At 39.0% G+C, this 15705-nt stretch overlaps 1 protein-coding gene across 5 annotated transcripts; it reads left to right on the plus strand.

Moving 5' to 3' along the window:
- Positions 1 to 7: 7 nt before the first annotated feature.
- On the plus strand, positions 8 to 15511 carry LOC145463873 (uncharacterized). Of its 5 annotated transcripts, none has more exons than XM_081447667.1 (9): positions 49 to 150; positions 1912 to 2194; positions 4557 to 4642; positions 8781 to 8864; positions 9979 to 10339; positions 10546 to 10697; positions 10728 to 10785; positions 13538 to 13767; positions 14858 to 15511. In XM_081447667.1, the coding sequence occupies exons 1-9, from the start codon at positions 73 to 75 to the stop codon at positions 15134 to 15136; spliced, it is 1611 nt and encodes a 536-aa protein (XP_081303793.1). In that variant the 5' UTR covers positions 49 to 72; the 3' UTR covers positions 15137 to 15511. The 5 variants fall into 5 exon arrangements, with proteins under 5 accessions (XP_081303795.1, XP_081303793.1, XP_081303791.1 ...); XM_081447668.1 differs by adding an exon at positions 1740 to 1777 and having other exon boundaries at positions 68 to 150; positions 10546 to 10785; positions 14858 to 15509; XM_081447665.1 differs by having other exon boundaries at positions 10546 to 10785; positions 14858 to 15509.
- The last annotated feature ends 194 nt before the right edge of the window (positions 15512 to 15705 follow it).

Consider the following 15705-nt stretch of genomic DNA (forward strand, 5'->3'; position numbering starts at 1 on the left):
GGACTGGTACCGATACAATGCCCAAATATGGCGAAGTCAGCTTTCAATCCGGGAGATTGCCTTTGATGGAACATGGAAGTCCTTGCTGGGTACGATTCAAGCTCTTCTGATGAAAACGCGAAAATTCAGCAAAATTCAGGTGATAAACAGGTAAGAAATGTCTCAGAAAGATACTTTTATATGTCAGCGATGCTTCTATCGTGTTTTATTGTTTTTAATTGTCAAAAGAAGCTAGAAATTTCAAGTTTGAATTGAATGATGAATGCATAATTCATCAAGCCTATAGTTTATTGTAAGTCTGAAACGCGTATGTCTTATATGCTTTTTCCGTAACTATAAACCACTCTTTTAATTTCCGTTTAGTTGTAGACTACTTAGACCTCTTAGTTACAACAACTGATCCTTCGGCTTGTTAGATGTAATATCTTAGCTGTTTTCCGGGGTGAAATGGATTAAGTCTTTATCAATTTATTTCTTTCCCTTCGCTGTAGACTTCTTTGAAGCGAAGCTTATTTGATTCTCGGGAAAAATGGGTTTGCAATGGCTAACATTTTGCATTTCTTGCCACGGAAAGTATTCACATTGCTTTGAAAATGCCATCACCCAGGAGTGACAAGAAAGTGGCATTTACAAAGTTTGTCTATGAACAGTCGGAAGGAACATCAAGTAGCTACATGTATCATGTTTCACTTTTTCTAACCTGCAAAAAGCACACCATTCAACCATTCATTACTGAGTTGAACTTTTGAAGCTTGAGCTGTCTATCAGAGCAACTTTTGAATATGGGGCTACAGTGGAAGTTAACTAGTTGAGGTGGCTCATAGACTCATGTAAGCACACAGAAAAAAGACTGGCAAAGAATGTTGGTCCAAATGTCCTCATGCAAAATGCCCCTGGGATTGTTACACAGAATAAGCTTACTTGAAGACCCAAAACTTTGTCACAGAACGTTAAAATACAAACCCCCCTCGCCCCAACCCTTTTGGCCAGCCACTTTATTCTGGCCTGGAAAAAAGGCCAGTAAGTCATTTTTGACTTTGGCTAATCACAAAATGCGCAGTATGTAGGATAAAGGATTCTGGTGGTACGGTGTTCTGTAGTTTGGCGTAAATTGTCTAACCTGGAGGGCCAAGTGACTTGTCTCAGGCCATCAGACTGTTTTCACCTGTTAAAGCTTTTCATTCCAGCAAACTCTGTGAATGCAAGCCAGTATGCAAGAAATATTTTTTTTATTTCTGAGAGTTTATTTATAAAATAAATACCATATCTTTATCCATATATCATACCATAAAATTCTCTGGCATTAGTAGCTTCATTAAATCATTATTTGCAACTTGCAATTTTTTATCAGTCTTAAAAGTTTTATAGACAACTGAAGTTGGACAAACATTTCAGGGAGATTTGCATGAATCACTAAGCATTAGAGTTTCAGAGGAAGCCACATTCTTGGTAATGCCATGATCTGCCTTTTTATTGTTGCTGATAAAATTGCACTTTGTCTTGTTTCGGTTATTTGCTTTTTTTAATGCTATGCTGTGTTCCAACTTAAGTGAACCAAAAAAATTGAACAGTTTACAAGAAAACCTAAAAGTAACCTTTCATTTGGACCTTTTTTTGTGTGTTTTATGCATTATCTTGGATCAATACTTTTTGTTAAGATGCAATGTGCATTTTTAAGCATGGCTCTGCACCTTTGACTTCAACTTTGTGACAGTATTTGATGATTTATTTCAATTTAGAATTACTTTTGGTGAAACATCAAACTTTCAGGAGACAGGTAGGACAAATTTCCCTATAGTTTTGCTGGCTGAATTTTTCTGCTCCCCCAAATACATATTAAGCAGCACTTTGTGTACGTTATTTTATCTTTGCTTGATTGTTGTTTAAAACAGAATAATTTATGGTCTACAGCTTGCAAAACCAGATAAAAAGGCATCAGTTACCAGTGACATGGAGAGTGAACTTATGACCCAGAGTGATGATTGTACTACACAGAACAATCAGCACGAGGAGAAGTCAGAAGAGAGGAAAGAATCATCACATAGCTCATCTCGAAGGAAAAGCTCCCCAAGCAGCCGTCAGCGAAATTATCGCAAGAGGTCTGTGTCAGAATCTCCGGAAAAATCACCACAGAGAAGGTCTCCAGAAATCTCACCTCCCTCACGTAAAAGAAGTAGAAATTCAGATTTTAGAGGTAATGGCATCAGTTACTTGATACATGTATTGAAATGTGACATCAAAAACCTGTTTGGCTTGGCCAGCAGAAGTGTGTCAATAAATCTATGGCTTAGTTTTACAGTGTAATATGCGAAATCGAAGCACAGGGTCCCAAAAAATATTGGAGGCCTACTTTATTCGCAAGCTGTAACTATGATGTATTAAGGTTACAGTATACCTTCAGGGGTGTCTCGCGCGCAAGCGATGTAGCGCGTGCAGTTTAAGCTGTAGATACCTAAACCCCTATATCAAATTAAAGCTTATGGAGCTGGCTATCAAACTATACCAAGAATTTTGAAAGAAAATGAATTGTCGAATTTTTCACGACCACTAAATGTGAGCACCCGAATCACCTTTCGAAAGCTACAAGTCAAAGCGAATTTCGTTTTTCGCCAATTTAATGTTTTCCTCTGTTTCAGGGCCCAAAGCGCTTAAAAAACGTGTCTGCGTTTTGGCATATTCAATTGCAGTAAAAAGTTACAGAACACTTTCGAAATAGGATTAAAAAAATGTGGAGTGATCGTACAAAAATCGCTCTCAAAGAAAAAGTGTTTCGAAATTAACAATTCCCAGACACACTTTTGTAGTTTATATGTTAAACTAGCCACTGTCCAAATTTAAGAGCAATTGAACAAATTCCCTTTGAGTTATAACTCTTTAAAGTGTCTGCTTCAAGTGAAAAAATTTATTCGAGAAAACAGCGCTAAGAAAAATTTTCTGCTTTGCAAACAAACTCCGCCCACAAACGCCTTCAACTGGGTTCTCAGATAACTAAGCCAATCAGTGCAGGGAAACTTTACTACCGTTGACCTCCTGGTGAAATTTACGTGCGAATCCCTAAAAAACTCTTGTGTTTTGCAATGCGCTCAAGGAACCGAAGGCAGAGAGATAATTTTTCTGCAGCTCGGTTTTTCTTGAAGCTGGTCTGGCAAAATGGGGAAGACTAAGAAGGATAAGAACGCTAGAGTGGCTGAGAGAAGGAAACAAGCAAAAGATAGCGCGGAGGGCAACTGTGTGTGGGCAAATGTACATGGATAATATTTCAAATGGTCTCAATGAGTCCGACGATTCGTCGATATCGGACTCATCAGAAGAGTCTCTGTCAGCATCCCTGTTATTGCTGTCAAGTTCCGACATTTTTACAGAACCTTTCTTTTCTCTTACCACGAATATTTGCCCGCCTTATACGATAACTATAGCTTCATCCGCGTGGCGAACTTTCGCTTCTTCACTGATTGATGTATTTTCATTCGTTCTTCGCTGTTTTCGCTTTTTCGAACCGGTCCATGGTTTAAACGTGGTCTATGTTTACTTATAACTTAATAGAGACACGCCTAATATCAAAAATGCTGGGTAGTCAGAACAACAATGCTGATCAACTGAGTAGTCAATTCGTGACATCCATAGAGGTAATTCCTGCGAAAATCGTCTCGGTTGATTGCATACGCGCCATAGGGCTGTCAATCAAGAGGTAAACTTTTACTTCCGGTTAAAACGTAAAACCGTCATTTCTCCGCCAATATTAAGCCTTTTTCAAAAATTTTTTTCAGAAATAAGAGATTATTCTTCGACCACTATTTTGACCCAAAAATCCAAATTTGAAGAAAATTGCCGACCCGAAGGTATACTGTAACCTTAATCCAAAAGTCCTTTTCACTAGCACACCAAAATTTCCTCTCTCGCAGTACTTTATTAATTTGAATTTCTATAAAGATGGTTTCCAGTCTGTACTGAGCACTCTCAAGAGTTTTTTTACATTTTTTGTTTTGTTTCATGTAAGACATTACAAAATGTAATATTTTGCAATTAGTTGAAGTAAATTCAAAGTTTCATGTCAACTGCCATTATGGATGCAAAGCTTTATGCTTCGTTCTTTCTCATATCACTTGATGGAACAAATTCGCAGCTGTAAAAATCAATGATTTGTTGGACAAAGAATTTGAAATGCCTCAAAGATAAGGTATGTGGGTTGTTAGGTATAACATTTGCATTACATGGAGTGAGACCCATAAACATTAGGTTACTGAGACTGCACAGTACAGACTGGAAATCATCTTCAAAGAATTTTTCCAAGAAACTTCACTTGCCAGTTGGACAACTGAAGGATGGAATCCGCTAGCTGGACTGCAAAATCCACTAGCCCTGGGTTATGGGACACAACTTTCTATGCACGCTTGCATAGAAATACATGGAATGTGGCAACTTTGGGTATATATACAGTGTATGACCCAAAATCAATCAGTAAATTTACAGCAATACCCAAGTCATTATCAGGATGTATACACCAAACTTGCAATGTGATTGTCAAAGTGTCTAAAATTCTTTGTTTTATGTTAAAGATGATCAAAGACATAGAAGACATAGTCGAAGTCGCAGTCGAAGTAGAAGCCCCAGGAGAAGAAGAAGAAGTCGTAGTCCAAGAAATGTGAGTAACAGTAGGTAGTTACCAGTAAAATAAAAGTAAAAGCTCATTCAGACTCAACTTTAACAAAAGTTTCATGATATGATTTACAAGTAATTTCGTTGCACACAGTATTGCTTCTTTTGTAGTTGCATTAATTTATGGTCAGGTTTTAAGTACGTACATGTAATGGTTTCTGTTTTTTTTAATCTTCCTATACGGTAAGTTGTATTGAGAGCAATATTGTTGTCAAGCCCTCCAGTGGTGTTACAAGAGCTATCTCATCTCAGAGATCCAAAAGCTGCTAGTTTGTTTCTCCAGTGTTTTTAAAAGTCCGGACATTTTCCTTTAATTTGCGATTTATTTACAACTCAATGCAAGTTTTCTTGCATTACCCAGTGATTCCAGTGCAGTCCTAAAAGGTTACGTTTTGTAATAAAACATGCCAATGATGCATGCATTCATGAAAGAGTTGTGTTCTTGTAGATTTGTAATATAAAGTAATTGTAGTTTGACTATTGTAAAACATGATTTACAGTGAAATCCTTATTTCTTGAACTCTAAACTTCTCCCTCATTACAGTAGAACTCTAACCAGATGTTTCTTCCCTTGGATTTGTTTCACTATAAGTTTGTCCTGATGTTTCAAACTACATGTACATGCACCAATGTCTTGAACAAATTTTGCTTCTCTTAGAGGCTCAAGAATTTGAATTCCACTGCATTTGCATGTATAATATTATGGAGCAATTTACATGTGCACTGTACAAAGAGATCAGTGCATATGTGCACGAACAGATATATACAGGAATTTACTTCTGGAACTAGTCTTTCAGTTTAGCTGCAGAAAACAAGCAGCTTTTCATATTCTAATTATTTTAATGAAGTTGATATTAAATCATGGGATGAATTCTCCTCATTGTTTGCCACACATTGTTTAATATGAGTTCTGGGTATTTACAGTGTAGTACTGCATCAAGGGGATACTTCAATTTGATGGTATCCCCAATTCTCGTCACTTGTTTGCTCTACAATGAAATGATATAGTAAGAGGAAATCAGATGTTAATAATAATTGTCTAACAACACTTGGAAATTAAGTTGGTATAGAGGAGTGGGTTCTTAACAGAGGTTTTTTCACTTATCATTAAGAATAGTAGCATTCCAGTAGTTAAATTCTGTAAAAGAAAGAAATCATTTGCTGGTAGTTGCGGCAAAGTTCAGCCTGACACTGCTAATCTTTCTTTGAAGTTGTTTCACACGATGGACTTAGGGGCTGAAGTGAACGGGCGCCTGACAACACTGTTATGGAAAGTGGAAAAGCTCCTTGAAAATCAGGAAAGAGTTCTGAAAAATCAGGACAAGCTATTAAAGCTCGTGGAGAATCAACAGGGAATGTCACCGGCAAGAAGTTCAGTGTCAGTAGATCGGGGCTTGGTAAATGGAGTAAGAACTGTAAATCATGACCGTTCAGGACCTGACAAGCACAGCAAATATACAGGTGAAGTTAGTATATCGGCAAGTCTGCTGGAAGCTGTTGCTCATGTAAAAAGTAAATCACTTCAGGGTGACACCAGTTATGTACCAGTGCCATTTCCAAGCACTGTTGATGGCAAGGTATTTAAAGCTGCATCAAGGATATTGGCTGGTTCGTCTACATGTAACACTTCAGAGACTAATGGAGCTCAGCACAGTCTATCAATACGCGAGTCTGCTGATGAAAGTGTGGCACATCAAAATGCAGAAATTGTCTCTCCAGTGTCAACAGCTCTTAATGCTGGATGTGTTAACTGTGATAGCAGTAGTGGTAATAAAGATGATCAAGATGAGCAGTCTAGTGACACTGTGGAGGTAAAAGAGCTGTTGTCATGGGCAGAAAGGATTCAGAAAACAAGTTGCTCTGTGGGAAACTTTAGCGTCAACTTGGTAAAAGTTCTATTTACAAAAGATGAAATGTTGAACAGAAATTGCTCAGGCACAAGAGGAAAAGTTGCACTTGATAGTGGAAAACTTGATCTTATTAAGTTCTGTGCATTTAAACTGTATTCTGTTCCTCCAGCCGAACAAGATATAGTCTGGAAACATAAGTGCGTTGTATCAATTGATGAGTTTCTGAGAAGAGGAAATAGAGCTCGGGTTCAAAACAGATCAAGGGACACTCCTTTAGACTTGTCAATTACCGATTGTGCGAGAGACGATGTTAAAGTCAACACAAACAGTGTCGATGAGACATGCGATAAGTAAACTATCTTGCAAGCCTCATACATGTGTATGGGGATTGTCAAAAAAATAGTCCTACATCATTCACGTGAGGTGCATGTACCTTATGAACAGTAGGCAAACATATTCAGTTTGTATTGATTTTAGCACACTGGTTTATTGAGGTACCCTTTGTATATAAATTTTGTTTTATGAAAACTGCATTTTAACATTACGCTGAATGTGCACCCAACTCTCAAGCCATTTGACTGGAACATGTTTGTTGTTACAGCAAAGAAAATAGTTGTAGGTTCAGATTTGGTAATATTATAATTCTATACCAGTATGTCAAGCTGGTCACATTTTTAATCGTTCATTAAAAGTACATAGAGTATACATCATTTTAGAAAGGGTTTTTGTGGCATCTGGCAACCTAGAAAATATCTCTTGCTAGACTTGGAAAAGGCTGCAGTTAGCCTTTAGTTGTCAGTGAAATCTTTGTGGATAGAATCACTGATTACGTTGGATGTTGATGAAGTATGGATGATGTTTTGAGAAACAGTTTTCCCTTAAGACTAGTACAAAAAGAAGATTGGCTTTTGGTGTTATTTTCTTTGTAGAGGTAACTTGTATAATTTTTATTAAAATTATCAGTTGCCTTGAGCTAAGTGGGGGTTTTCATGTATCCTTATACATGTACACTTACTCATAGAGATTGTGTTTGGTTTTTACATTGAATTTTGTAAGCTGTGAACAAAACTTTGACCAAGGTTACTATAAAATGTGATGTTTTTTGGAAAGAAGAAAAAGAATTCACAAGTTTACTAATATTGTATGTAATTTTAGTTTCTTAGCTTAACATACTACTTGTAAGATGCGTCAAATATAGATCTTGTTATTTTGGACCAAGTTTCTTTGAATTTCGGTCTTGGAATAAATGTAGGTAAAGCAATCTTTCATAGAAGTATAACTCAGTGTTAAGCAAATTTACATTAATATTTTTTATTTTAGCTTCTTTGTACCTAAGGTGTAAATCCACTGAACAAAGATTTGAATTTTGACAGGTAATGTTACAGATTTTGGGACTGCACTGGATACATACACTGGGAGTAACAAAAATAATCAAGCAGAAAAACAACAAATAAATAATACCAATATTCTTCTCTAAGAACTACTCTTGGTTTCAAGACAAAAGCGGGAAACATCAGCAATAATCTTAAGTTACCTCGCTTCAAGTTACAGAAACCGGGATAAGCTCCAGCCTCATGGGCCACTTTGCTCTTATGCAGACTTTACCTTTACCTACCTCCCATTTTCATAGAATGAATTTATTTTTTTTCATGTACAGAGCTTTACCATCTCAACAGTTGCTGTAATGATATTAAGATATGATAAAAAAAGTACGTACTGCCCAAATTAGAACTTTGGTTTGCAAGGTGACATTTGAATCTTTCTTTCTATTATTACAATAATTATAAAATAATGACATTGAATTGAAATGAGCGAGGTAAATTTTGAGAACTGTTGCTTTGCAGTTACAAAAGAAAATACAACCAGTCTCCCCAGTGTCGGCGTTTGTTGCAATGGCTCACCTGTATTGTCATGATGTTAATTTTGCCTAGTAAATTTTGTTAATGATAATTTGGGCAGTACTGGTTTATTTGGAGACTATATTTCTGTTTCCTTGGAGGTACAAGTCCAAGGATTTGAAGACCGAATTGATTGCAGTCACTTAACATAGTCTGTAGTTCTCTTCTTTTATTTGGAACAGAGTAGATAATCATAAATTATATCATAATTATTGCACATCATGTGTGAAACAACCAACCAACCAACCAACAAACAGGAAACACATTTAATGTCAAATATCTTTTGACTGTTATGTTGTGAGCTGTGTCACATGTACTGTGTAGGAACACAAAGTTGCTTGAGTTTAACACTCTTTGATAACTCACATTGCCTTAGTCTACAAATCAACGAGACAGTGGACAACGTTTTGATGAGTTTGGTCGCGATTTGCGTCCAGAGCAGCACAGAGATTCTTCAGAGGTGAGTGACTAATCTTTTACGTTTTCCTTTTCATAGCATAAATGTCAACTGTAGTTCTTGTAAACTACGGTACTTTAACCCTGATACGGGCTTACTTCCTGTTTGTTCCCTGAAATAGCATGTGTACTATTTTAATAAGCAATAGAGCACTTTTTCTGTGGTTACATAGCCTCATCTAAACACAAGGTGAAGTTCGGAGAATTCGAGACTGTGTCTTGGGTTTGCATAACTTTCTCATCTGAATACACTTATTGACCAATGAGAGTGTGCATAGTATCTCATTTATTTTGTAAGTTGACTTAAAAATGGTCAATATTTATGGGTACTCAAGAATTTTGCAATTACCCTTGCTGTGGATTCTTTGGCAAGCCTTCCATGCTTGTTTACAGACAGAGCACTGATTTAGGCTGCAAACAGGGTTGTTCACAACACTGTAGCAAGGCAAGTAGGGAACAAGGTACATTTTTGGGAAGAAAGCACTGATTTATACATTCCAGTCCAGAAACTAGAACTGTGGACCCAGGTCACTCTTGAGGACACTTTGTAATGTTGTTTCGCTGTGCGATGTATGCCAAGAAATGAAGCTCCTCTAATTCTTTATGTTGAAGCAGATCTGCATCTTTCTCCTGTATGTACACTAGCCTGTCCCAGGTTTCTCAGTAGTTGGGGAGAAATGAGAAAAGAGGGTGAGTGAGAGAAAAAACGAGGGAGGACTGAGGCAAGGAAGGTCCCTCGCCCTTCCCTTCCTCGCCTCAGTCCCACCTCGTGTTTTTTCTCGCTCGCCTGTTTTTTACTCATCCCCAACTACTGGGAGCCTGAAACAGGCTACATTTACACAGAGTTCTGATAAATTCTGGCCAAAGAGTTGTCCAATTTACAATGTTGTTTGTAGTGGCCTTTTGCAAAAACAATTAGTTACATGTTACAGCTCCTTAAAATGGAAACATATAGTATAAAATAGAAACTACCACAGGTTACACCACAAAAATAAAAAGCATATTAATTTTCATAAAATGTACCGTATTAGTGTAGTACTTGTCATTTAGACAATAATATTTTTCAGAGACAAAAACACTAACTATTTTTCCTGAAGGTTGCAACTGTCTCCTTTTAGGAAAAGGATAAAGCTAGTATTCAAAGGAAAGAAAAGGAACAGAGTCCACCACTCAGGAAAAGTCCCAGTGAGAAAAGGGATGCTGATTTGGAACGCTCGCCAGTTAGGCGTGGCTCTCACCCATTGGAGAAGGGTGGAAAAGAGGGGAGTCCATCTGAGCAGAAGCCCAGAGTCTGTAAGTCCATAGAAAGGGACAGTCCTTCTCCTCGACGGAGAGATTCACTGGATAGAAAAAGTAAATCTCCTGATAGGAGGCGTCACAGGAGCAGATCTCGCGACAGAGGTGATTCCAGTGAAAGGAAGTCACCAGACAGATACAGAAGAAAGGATTACAGAAGAAGCCCACCAAGAGATTTTAGAGGTAAAACTTCATATTCCCACTGCTGTAGGGTCTTATCAAGTAAAAGCAGGGTTGAGAAAAACTGTTGGGTCTAGCAGGTTGAGTTTTAGCTAAATGCTCGTCTGTGGCTTGTAAACCAGAAAATATGTTATCTTTCCTGAGGTCCTATAACTTTGGACCATTGCAAAGAGTGTTTTCAGTTGTTCAAGTTTTGAAATTGTTTCTAGATCGAAGAGCCAGCAGCGACTACAGCTCAAGCCGACGCCATGATAGAGACAGAGACCGAGACAGGGACAGGGATAGCAGAGGCCGGGATTGGGGTAGAGATCGACGACACGCCCGAGATCGTGACAGAAACAAGGAGCGTGACCATGACCGTGACAGAAACAAGGAGCGTGACCATGACCGAGACAGACATGAGGAGAAAGCTGCCTCTTCAAGTGGTGAAAAGAAGACGTTTATAAAAGGTAGGAATCTGCTTTTGATGGTGAATGTAATGCATGTAGATATTCCTCTACAGTAGTGTACTGTAATGTAGCAATGATTAAGAGGCGCTGCGCCTAAGAAACGACCGATGATTTTCGGCTAAAAAATAAAATCGGCCGATTTTTATCTCCCAAGTGGAGGTTACCGAATACTATTTAAAAATGAATTTCTTTTGTTTCAGTTTCGCTTTAAACCAAAAATATCGAGCCGCAAACTTTCTCCGTCTGATAGCAGCAAAATCAGGCCGAAAATAAGCCCCCGCAAAAAACTGTTCAAAAACTACTATCGCAACGCAAAATAATGAGAAAACTACACAGTGTTGAAGAAAAAGGCCTTTTAATGCAATATCATTCGATAAACATCAAAAAACTGCCGAAGCGATTGAAAAATAAAGTTTCAAATATTGCATACTAAATTAGATGCAGCGTTGGAGCTGATTTTAAAATAATTATTTCTCAAAAGTTCAACGCTTTTGAAAGCAATCAAAGTGATGAATCAGACATTGGAGGGATATATATCACGTTTCTGGAAAAACATTCTTCGGCCAAAGTATATTGACCTTGTACAAAGCGTTCAAAGTTACCGTGTTTACCGTTATCCTGCTACTTCGGCGAAACACTTCTCTTTTGCCAATACGGCCGTGGATAGCGTGGTAAACGCCACTTTAAACCTTGCTAGGCATTCAAAGACCATCCTAAGTAGAAGGACGTAGAATTAAACGAGAAAGGAAGATAAAAAATACGCAGAAAAAGAGAATAACTCGAAATTACCATCTGCTAACGAAAGTTGAATCTGGAAAATGTCGTCGCGTGACAGCGGCCATTGACGCGATTTGTATAAATAGCGGCGGAATCCAAACGAATGCACAAATAGGAAACACTTTTTCCCGGTTACAAAACGTTTAGTGGAACAATGTTATGTTATTTTTCACAAATGATGGTCACTCAAAAAGAAAAATTTCCCAACCGCCACACCGTTTTGGCCGCAGCGTGATCTGAGTTACGGGGTCACGACTGGATGCCTAGCCGCTGACCGACCGAAGGACATTGCAGACTCGTTTTCCCACGCTCTTGCGACTTGACGTGACAAATGAGGTCAATGGCCGCTGTCACGCGACGACATTTTCCAGATTCAACTTTCGTTAGCAGATGGTAATTTCGAGTTATTCTCTTTTTCTGCGTATTTTTTATCTTCCTTTCTCTTTTAATTCTACGTCCTTCTACTCAGGATGGTCTTTGAATGCCTAGCAAGGTTTAAAGTGGCGTTTACCACGCTATCCACGGCCGTATTGGCAAAAGAGAAGTGTTTCGCCGAAGTAGCAGGATAACGGTAAACACGGTAAATTTGAACGCTTTGTATAAGGTCAATATACTTTGGCCGAGGAATGTTTTTCCAGAAACGTGATATATATCCCTCCAATGTCTGATTCATCACTTTGATTGCTTTCAAAAGCGTTGAACTTTTGAGAAATAATTATTTTAAAGTCAGCTCCAACGCTGCATCTAATTTAGTATGCAATATTTGAAACTTTATTTTTCAATCGCTTCGGCAGTTTTTTGATGTTTATCGAATGATATTGCATTAGAAGACCTTTTTCTTCAACACTGTGTAGTTTTCTCATTATTTTACGTTGCGTTAGTAATTTCTGAACAGTTTTTTGCGGGGGCTTATTTTCGGCCTGATTTTGCTGCTATCAGACGGAGAAAGTTTGCGGCTCGATATTTTTGGTTTAAAGCGAAACTGAAACAAAAGAAATTCATTTTTAAATAGTATTCGGTAACCTCTACTTGGGAGATAAAAATCGGCCGATTTTATTTTTTAGCCGAAAATCATCGGTCGTTTCTTAGGCGCAGGGCCTCTTAATCATCACAAACTGCAGGGGAATATTTTTACAGTGTCTTAGTAGCAAGTCAATGAAACATTACTACCTAAGGTTTGACTGGAAAAGTGTTATCTAAATTATGTTGAAAAGAATTAATGCAAGGAGTTATAAAACATACATTAGCCCTCTTACACGGATGCTCTTTAGGTTAGTCACACAATCTCTCCTGATGGAGATTCCATGGAGCGTACGAGTCCAAAGAGCGTATGCGTAGAAGGCTGCTTAAAACATAAAGCTTCGAAAAGGAGATTGACATTTTTATAGTGACGTATTAGTTTTATTTCCCCAAATAGATCAGTTTTAACCCCTCCTAGCCTCCTCCTCCTCCTATAGTTCGTTACGCTTTCCTCCATGGAAAGATTGGGTGAAGAACCTGAGGGACGTCTGTGAAGAGGCTAAATTTCTCCTTGCATTGTTAAACCTTTGTCAACTACTTAACTCATGAGAATGAAGAACGTTTTCTCAGACACCTTTCCTAAATCACCCCCTGACATTAGTGACAAGTTCACAATGTTGAACAGTGGATGAAAGGGGAAGGGAAAATAAATCACACATGGCAGATATCATTTAAGAGAGAACTCGACTCTTAAATGTTTTGATTGTGTGAAACATTTGCTCAGCCAACAGCATTTCGTTACTTGAATAAATCATTGGGTACCCGGCCGTAGCACCGGTGAATTTAATTCTGTGTGTAACCCTGCGATGGACTAGCATCCCATCCAGGGGGGAGTAGAAATACTCCTAATCGCTTTATGCTCTAGAAACCTTAGATGTGCACCAGCCTGATGTGCCACTTGGCTCGTATGCAGATTTTACTTGTAACGTCATGTGTATAATTTCTTCTCTTACAGCAACTTCAACAGGCCTGGAGGCACTTCCACGGCCCGCGCGTCCGCCGACTTCTGAAGAAGTGCAAGCGAAGCTAGCGGCGCATGCGGAGTCGCTGCGGAAACAGGCTCAAGATGCTGCTTCCATGCTCAACCTACCCAGCTACCTGAATCCATCAGTTGTCAATCCGCACCAGTATGCTGTGCAGGCACAGAAGAGAAAGCTGCTCTGGAGCGGGAAGAAGACGACTGAGGTGTGTATCAGGCATCTGTCTACACTACGCCAGAGAAATTTGAAAACGGAGTTTCCACTCTGAAAACGGAGGAATTTTAAAACGCAACAATCACCGGTCAGTTTGGATTTGTGTTGGAGGAAAACTCGATCAGGAAAATCACATGATTATCGTGACGCCTTCGTTTTCGAAAGGCTCCGTTTTCGGAATGTTTTTCGTCCACACGAAAACGAAAAGCCGGCGTTTTTAAATTCCTTGCGTTTGAAGAGCGTTTTCGAAAAGCTTGGTTTTGGTGACGGATTAGTGTGGACGGTAGGCCTAACCGTAGAAATAAAGCTACGTTTTCAAATTGTTCCCTAGTGTGGACGCTGGTTCAGTGTAAGGTACTGCTATTATTACAGTCGGTGGCGTGCAGGCAAACAGCGTTTTAATCCGCCATAATTTGGCGAGAACTCGTGTAGCTTTTTCTAACCGGTAGAAAGCGCGGGAAAAGGCGCACGAGTCATATTTTACAGCCCATCACAATGCACACAAATGTAGCAAGAAACGAATCATTAATGAAATCATTTTGCAACCGGTTCAAAGTGCTGGGCCCAGTTTTTCGAAGGCTGGATATCGCTATCCGCCGGATAAATCGCTTTCTGGTGGATAAGTGTTAACAAAACAAACCACGCTATCCGCTGGATAGTGATTTATCCGGTGGTTAGTGTTATCCACCTTTCGAACAACCCGGGCCTGGAAAAGTCAAGGCAACTGAAATGTAAGGGCTGATCGCGATACTCGGAAATCACGCTATAAAATAATCAACTCGGGGAAAGATCGTGTAACTGGTAGAAAGCGTGTGAAAAACATATGAGGCAAATGATCGGGTAAGTAGCTGACTGGCAGGCTAAAGGCCAGTGGCCAGCAGGTTGCATGGGTTTTGAACCAATTCAAAAGCACGTCTTTTACATTTATAAGTTACTCTACCGGCTGAGAAAAATTACTGTATTGCATTACTGACTTTTGAAATAGTTTCCTTTCATTACTAGCAGCACGTTTGCAGGGATTCTGGCTTTGTAGATAGATGAATATAGTTCGCGTTTTTCTAATGGCTGTTTTTGTACGACAGGGCACTGCAAGTAGCGACAGCGGCGGTGCCACAACATCAACCTTGTGGAACAGTACCACGTTCAGCAATGACCAGGGAGGGGAGATGCAGGCGAAATTCCGGCGCTTAATGGGCATCAAAGGCGACGGGAACGCACCCCCCGGGCAAGAAGGCCCTCAAGCCCAGAGCCAGCAACTCATGGCAGATCTTGAAAAGGAGTTTGAACGGTCTCGAGCATTTCAGTTATCCCGGGGGGCTGGGGGCAAGAGTGGCATCGGACTTGGTTACTCAGGCACATGACGCAAGCTCGGACAAGTGTCGTTGTTGAATGTATAGCTGTACAATTCGGAGCCAAACGATTTACAGTGTGCTTGTAATTGAGTAGAATCAAGCACTTTACCAGTTAGGAATCGAGTTGGTAATTTTTAGTAAGGATGAATTGTTTTATCAAATGGACACGTCTTTATGTCTCTATAGGCGATAGTACCCTCCTTAAGAGTCGAATTCACGGTCGGTGGATCACGAACGTTTCTTTCAAGTAATAATTTGTATGTTTTTGGGCATTATTGTTGAAGCACATATCCCTCAGCTTACCACAGGAAATGCAGATTAATCTCATCTTGCGGTTCTATGAAAATTTTGTTTCATTAAAATTTATTGAAAAAACGTCTGTGCATCTCTTCTTGTGACTAATTCTGGTTGCGACGTAACTCGAGAATAATCCGTCAATCTTCCTCAGCCTTAAAGTAGCTCAGTCACGGTATTTTAAGTTATTTTGGCCACGGACGTTACATTTAAATTGAAGAAAACCTGAAAATGGCAGTTTACTAAGATAGTAAAACACAAAAGAGATAATAATAAACCAGAAA

Source organism: Orbicella franksi, chromosome 12 (genome assembly GCF_964199315.1).
Source record: "Orbicella franksi chromosome 12, jaOrbFran1.1, whole genome shotgun sequence".
In the NCBI taxonomy this organism is placed as follows: Eukaryota; Metazoa; Cnidaria; class Anthozoa; order Scleractinia; family Merulinidae; genus Orbicella; species Orbicella franksi.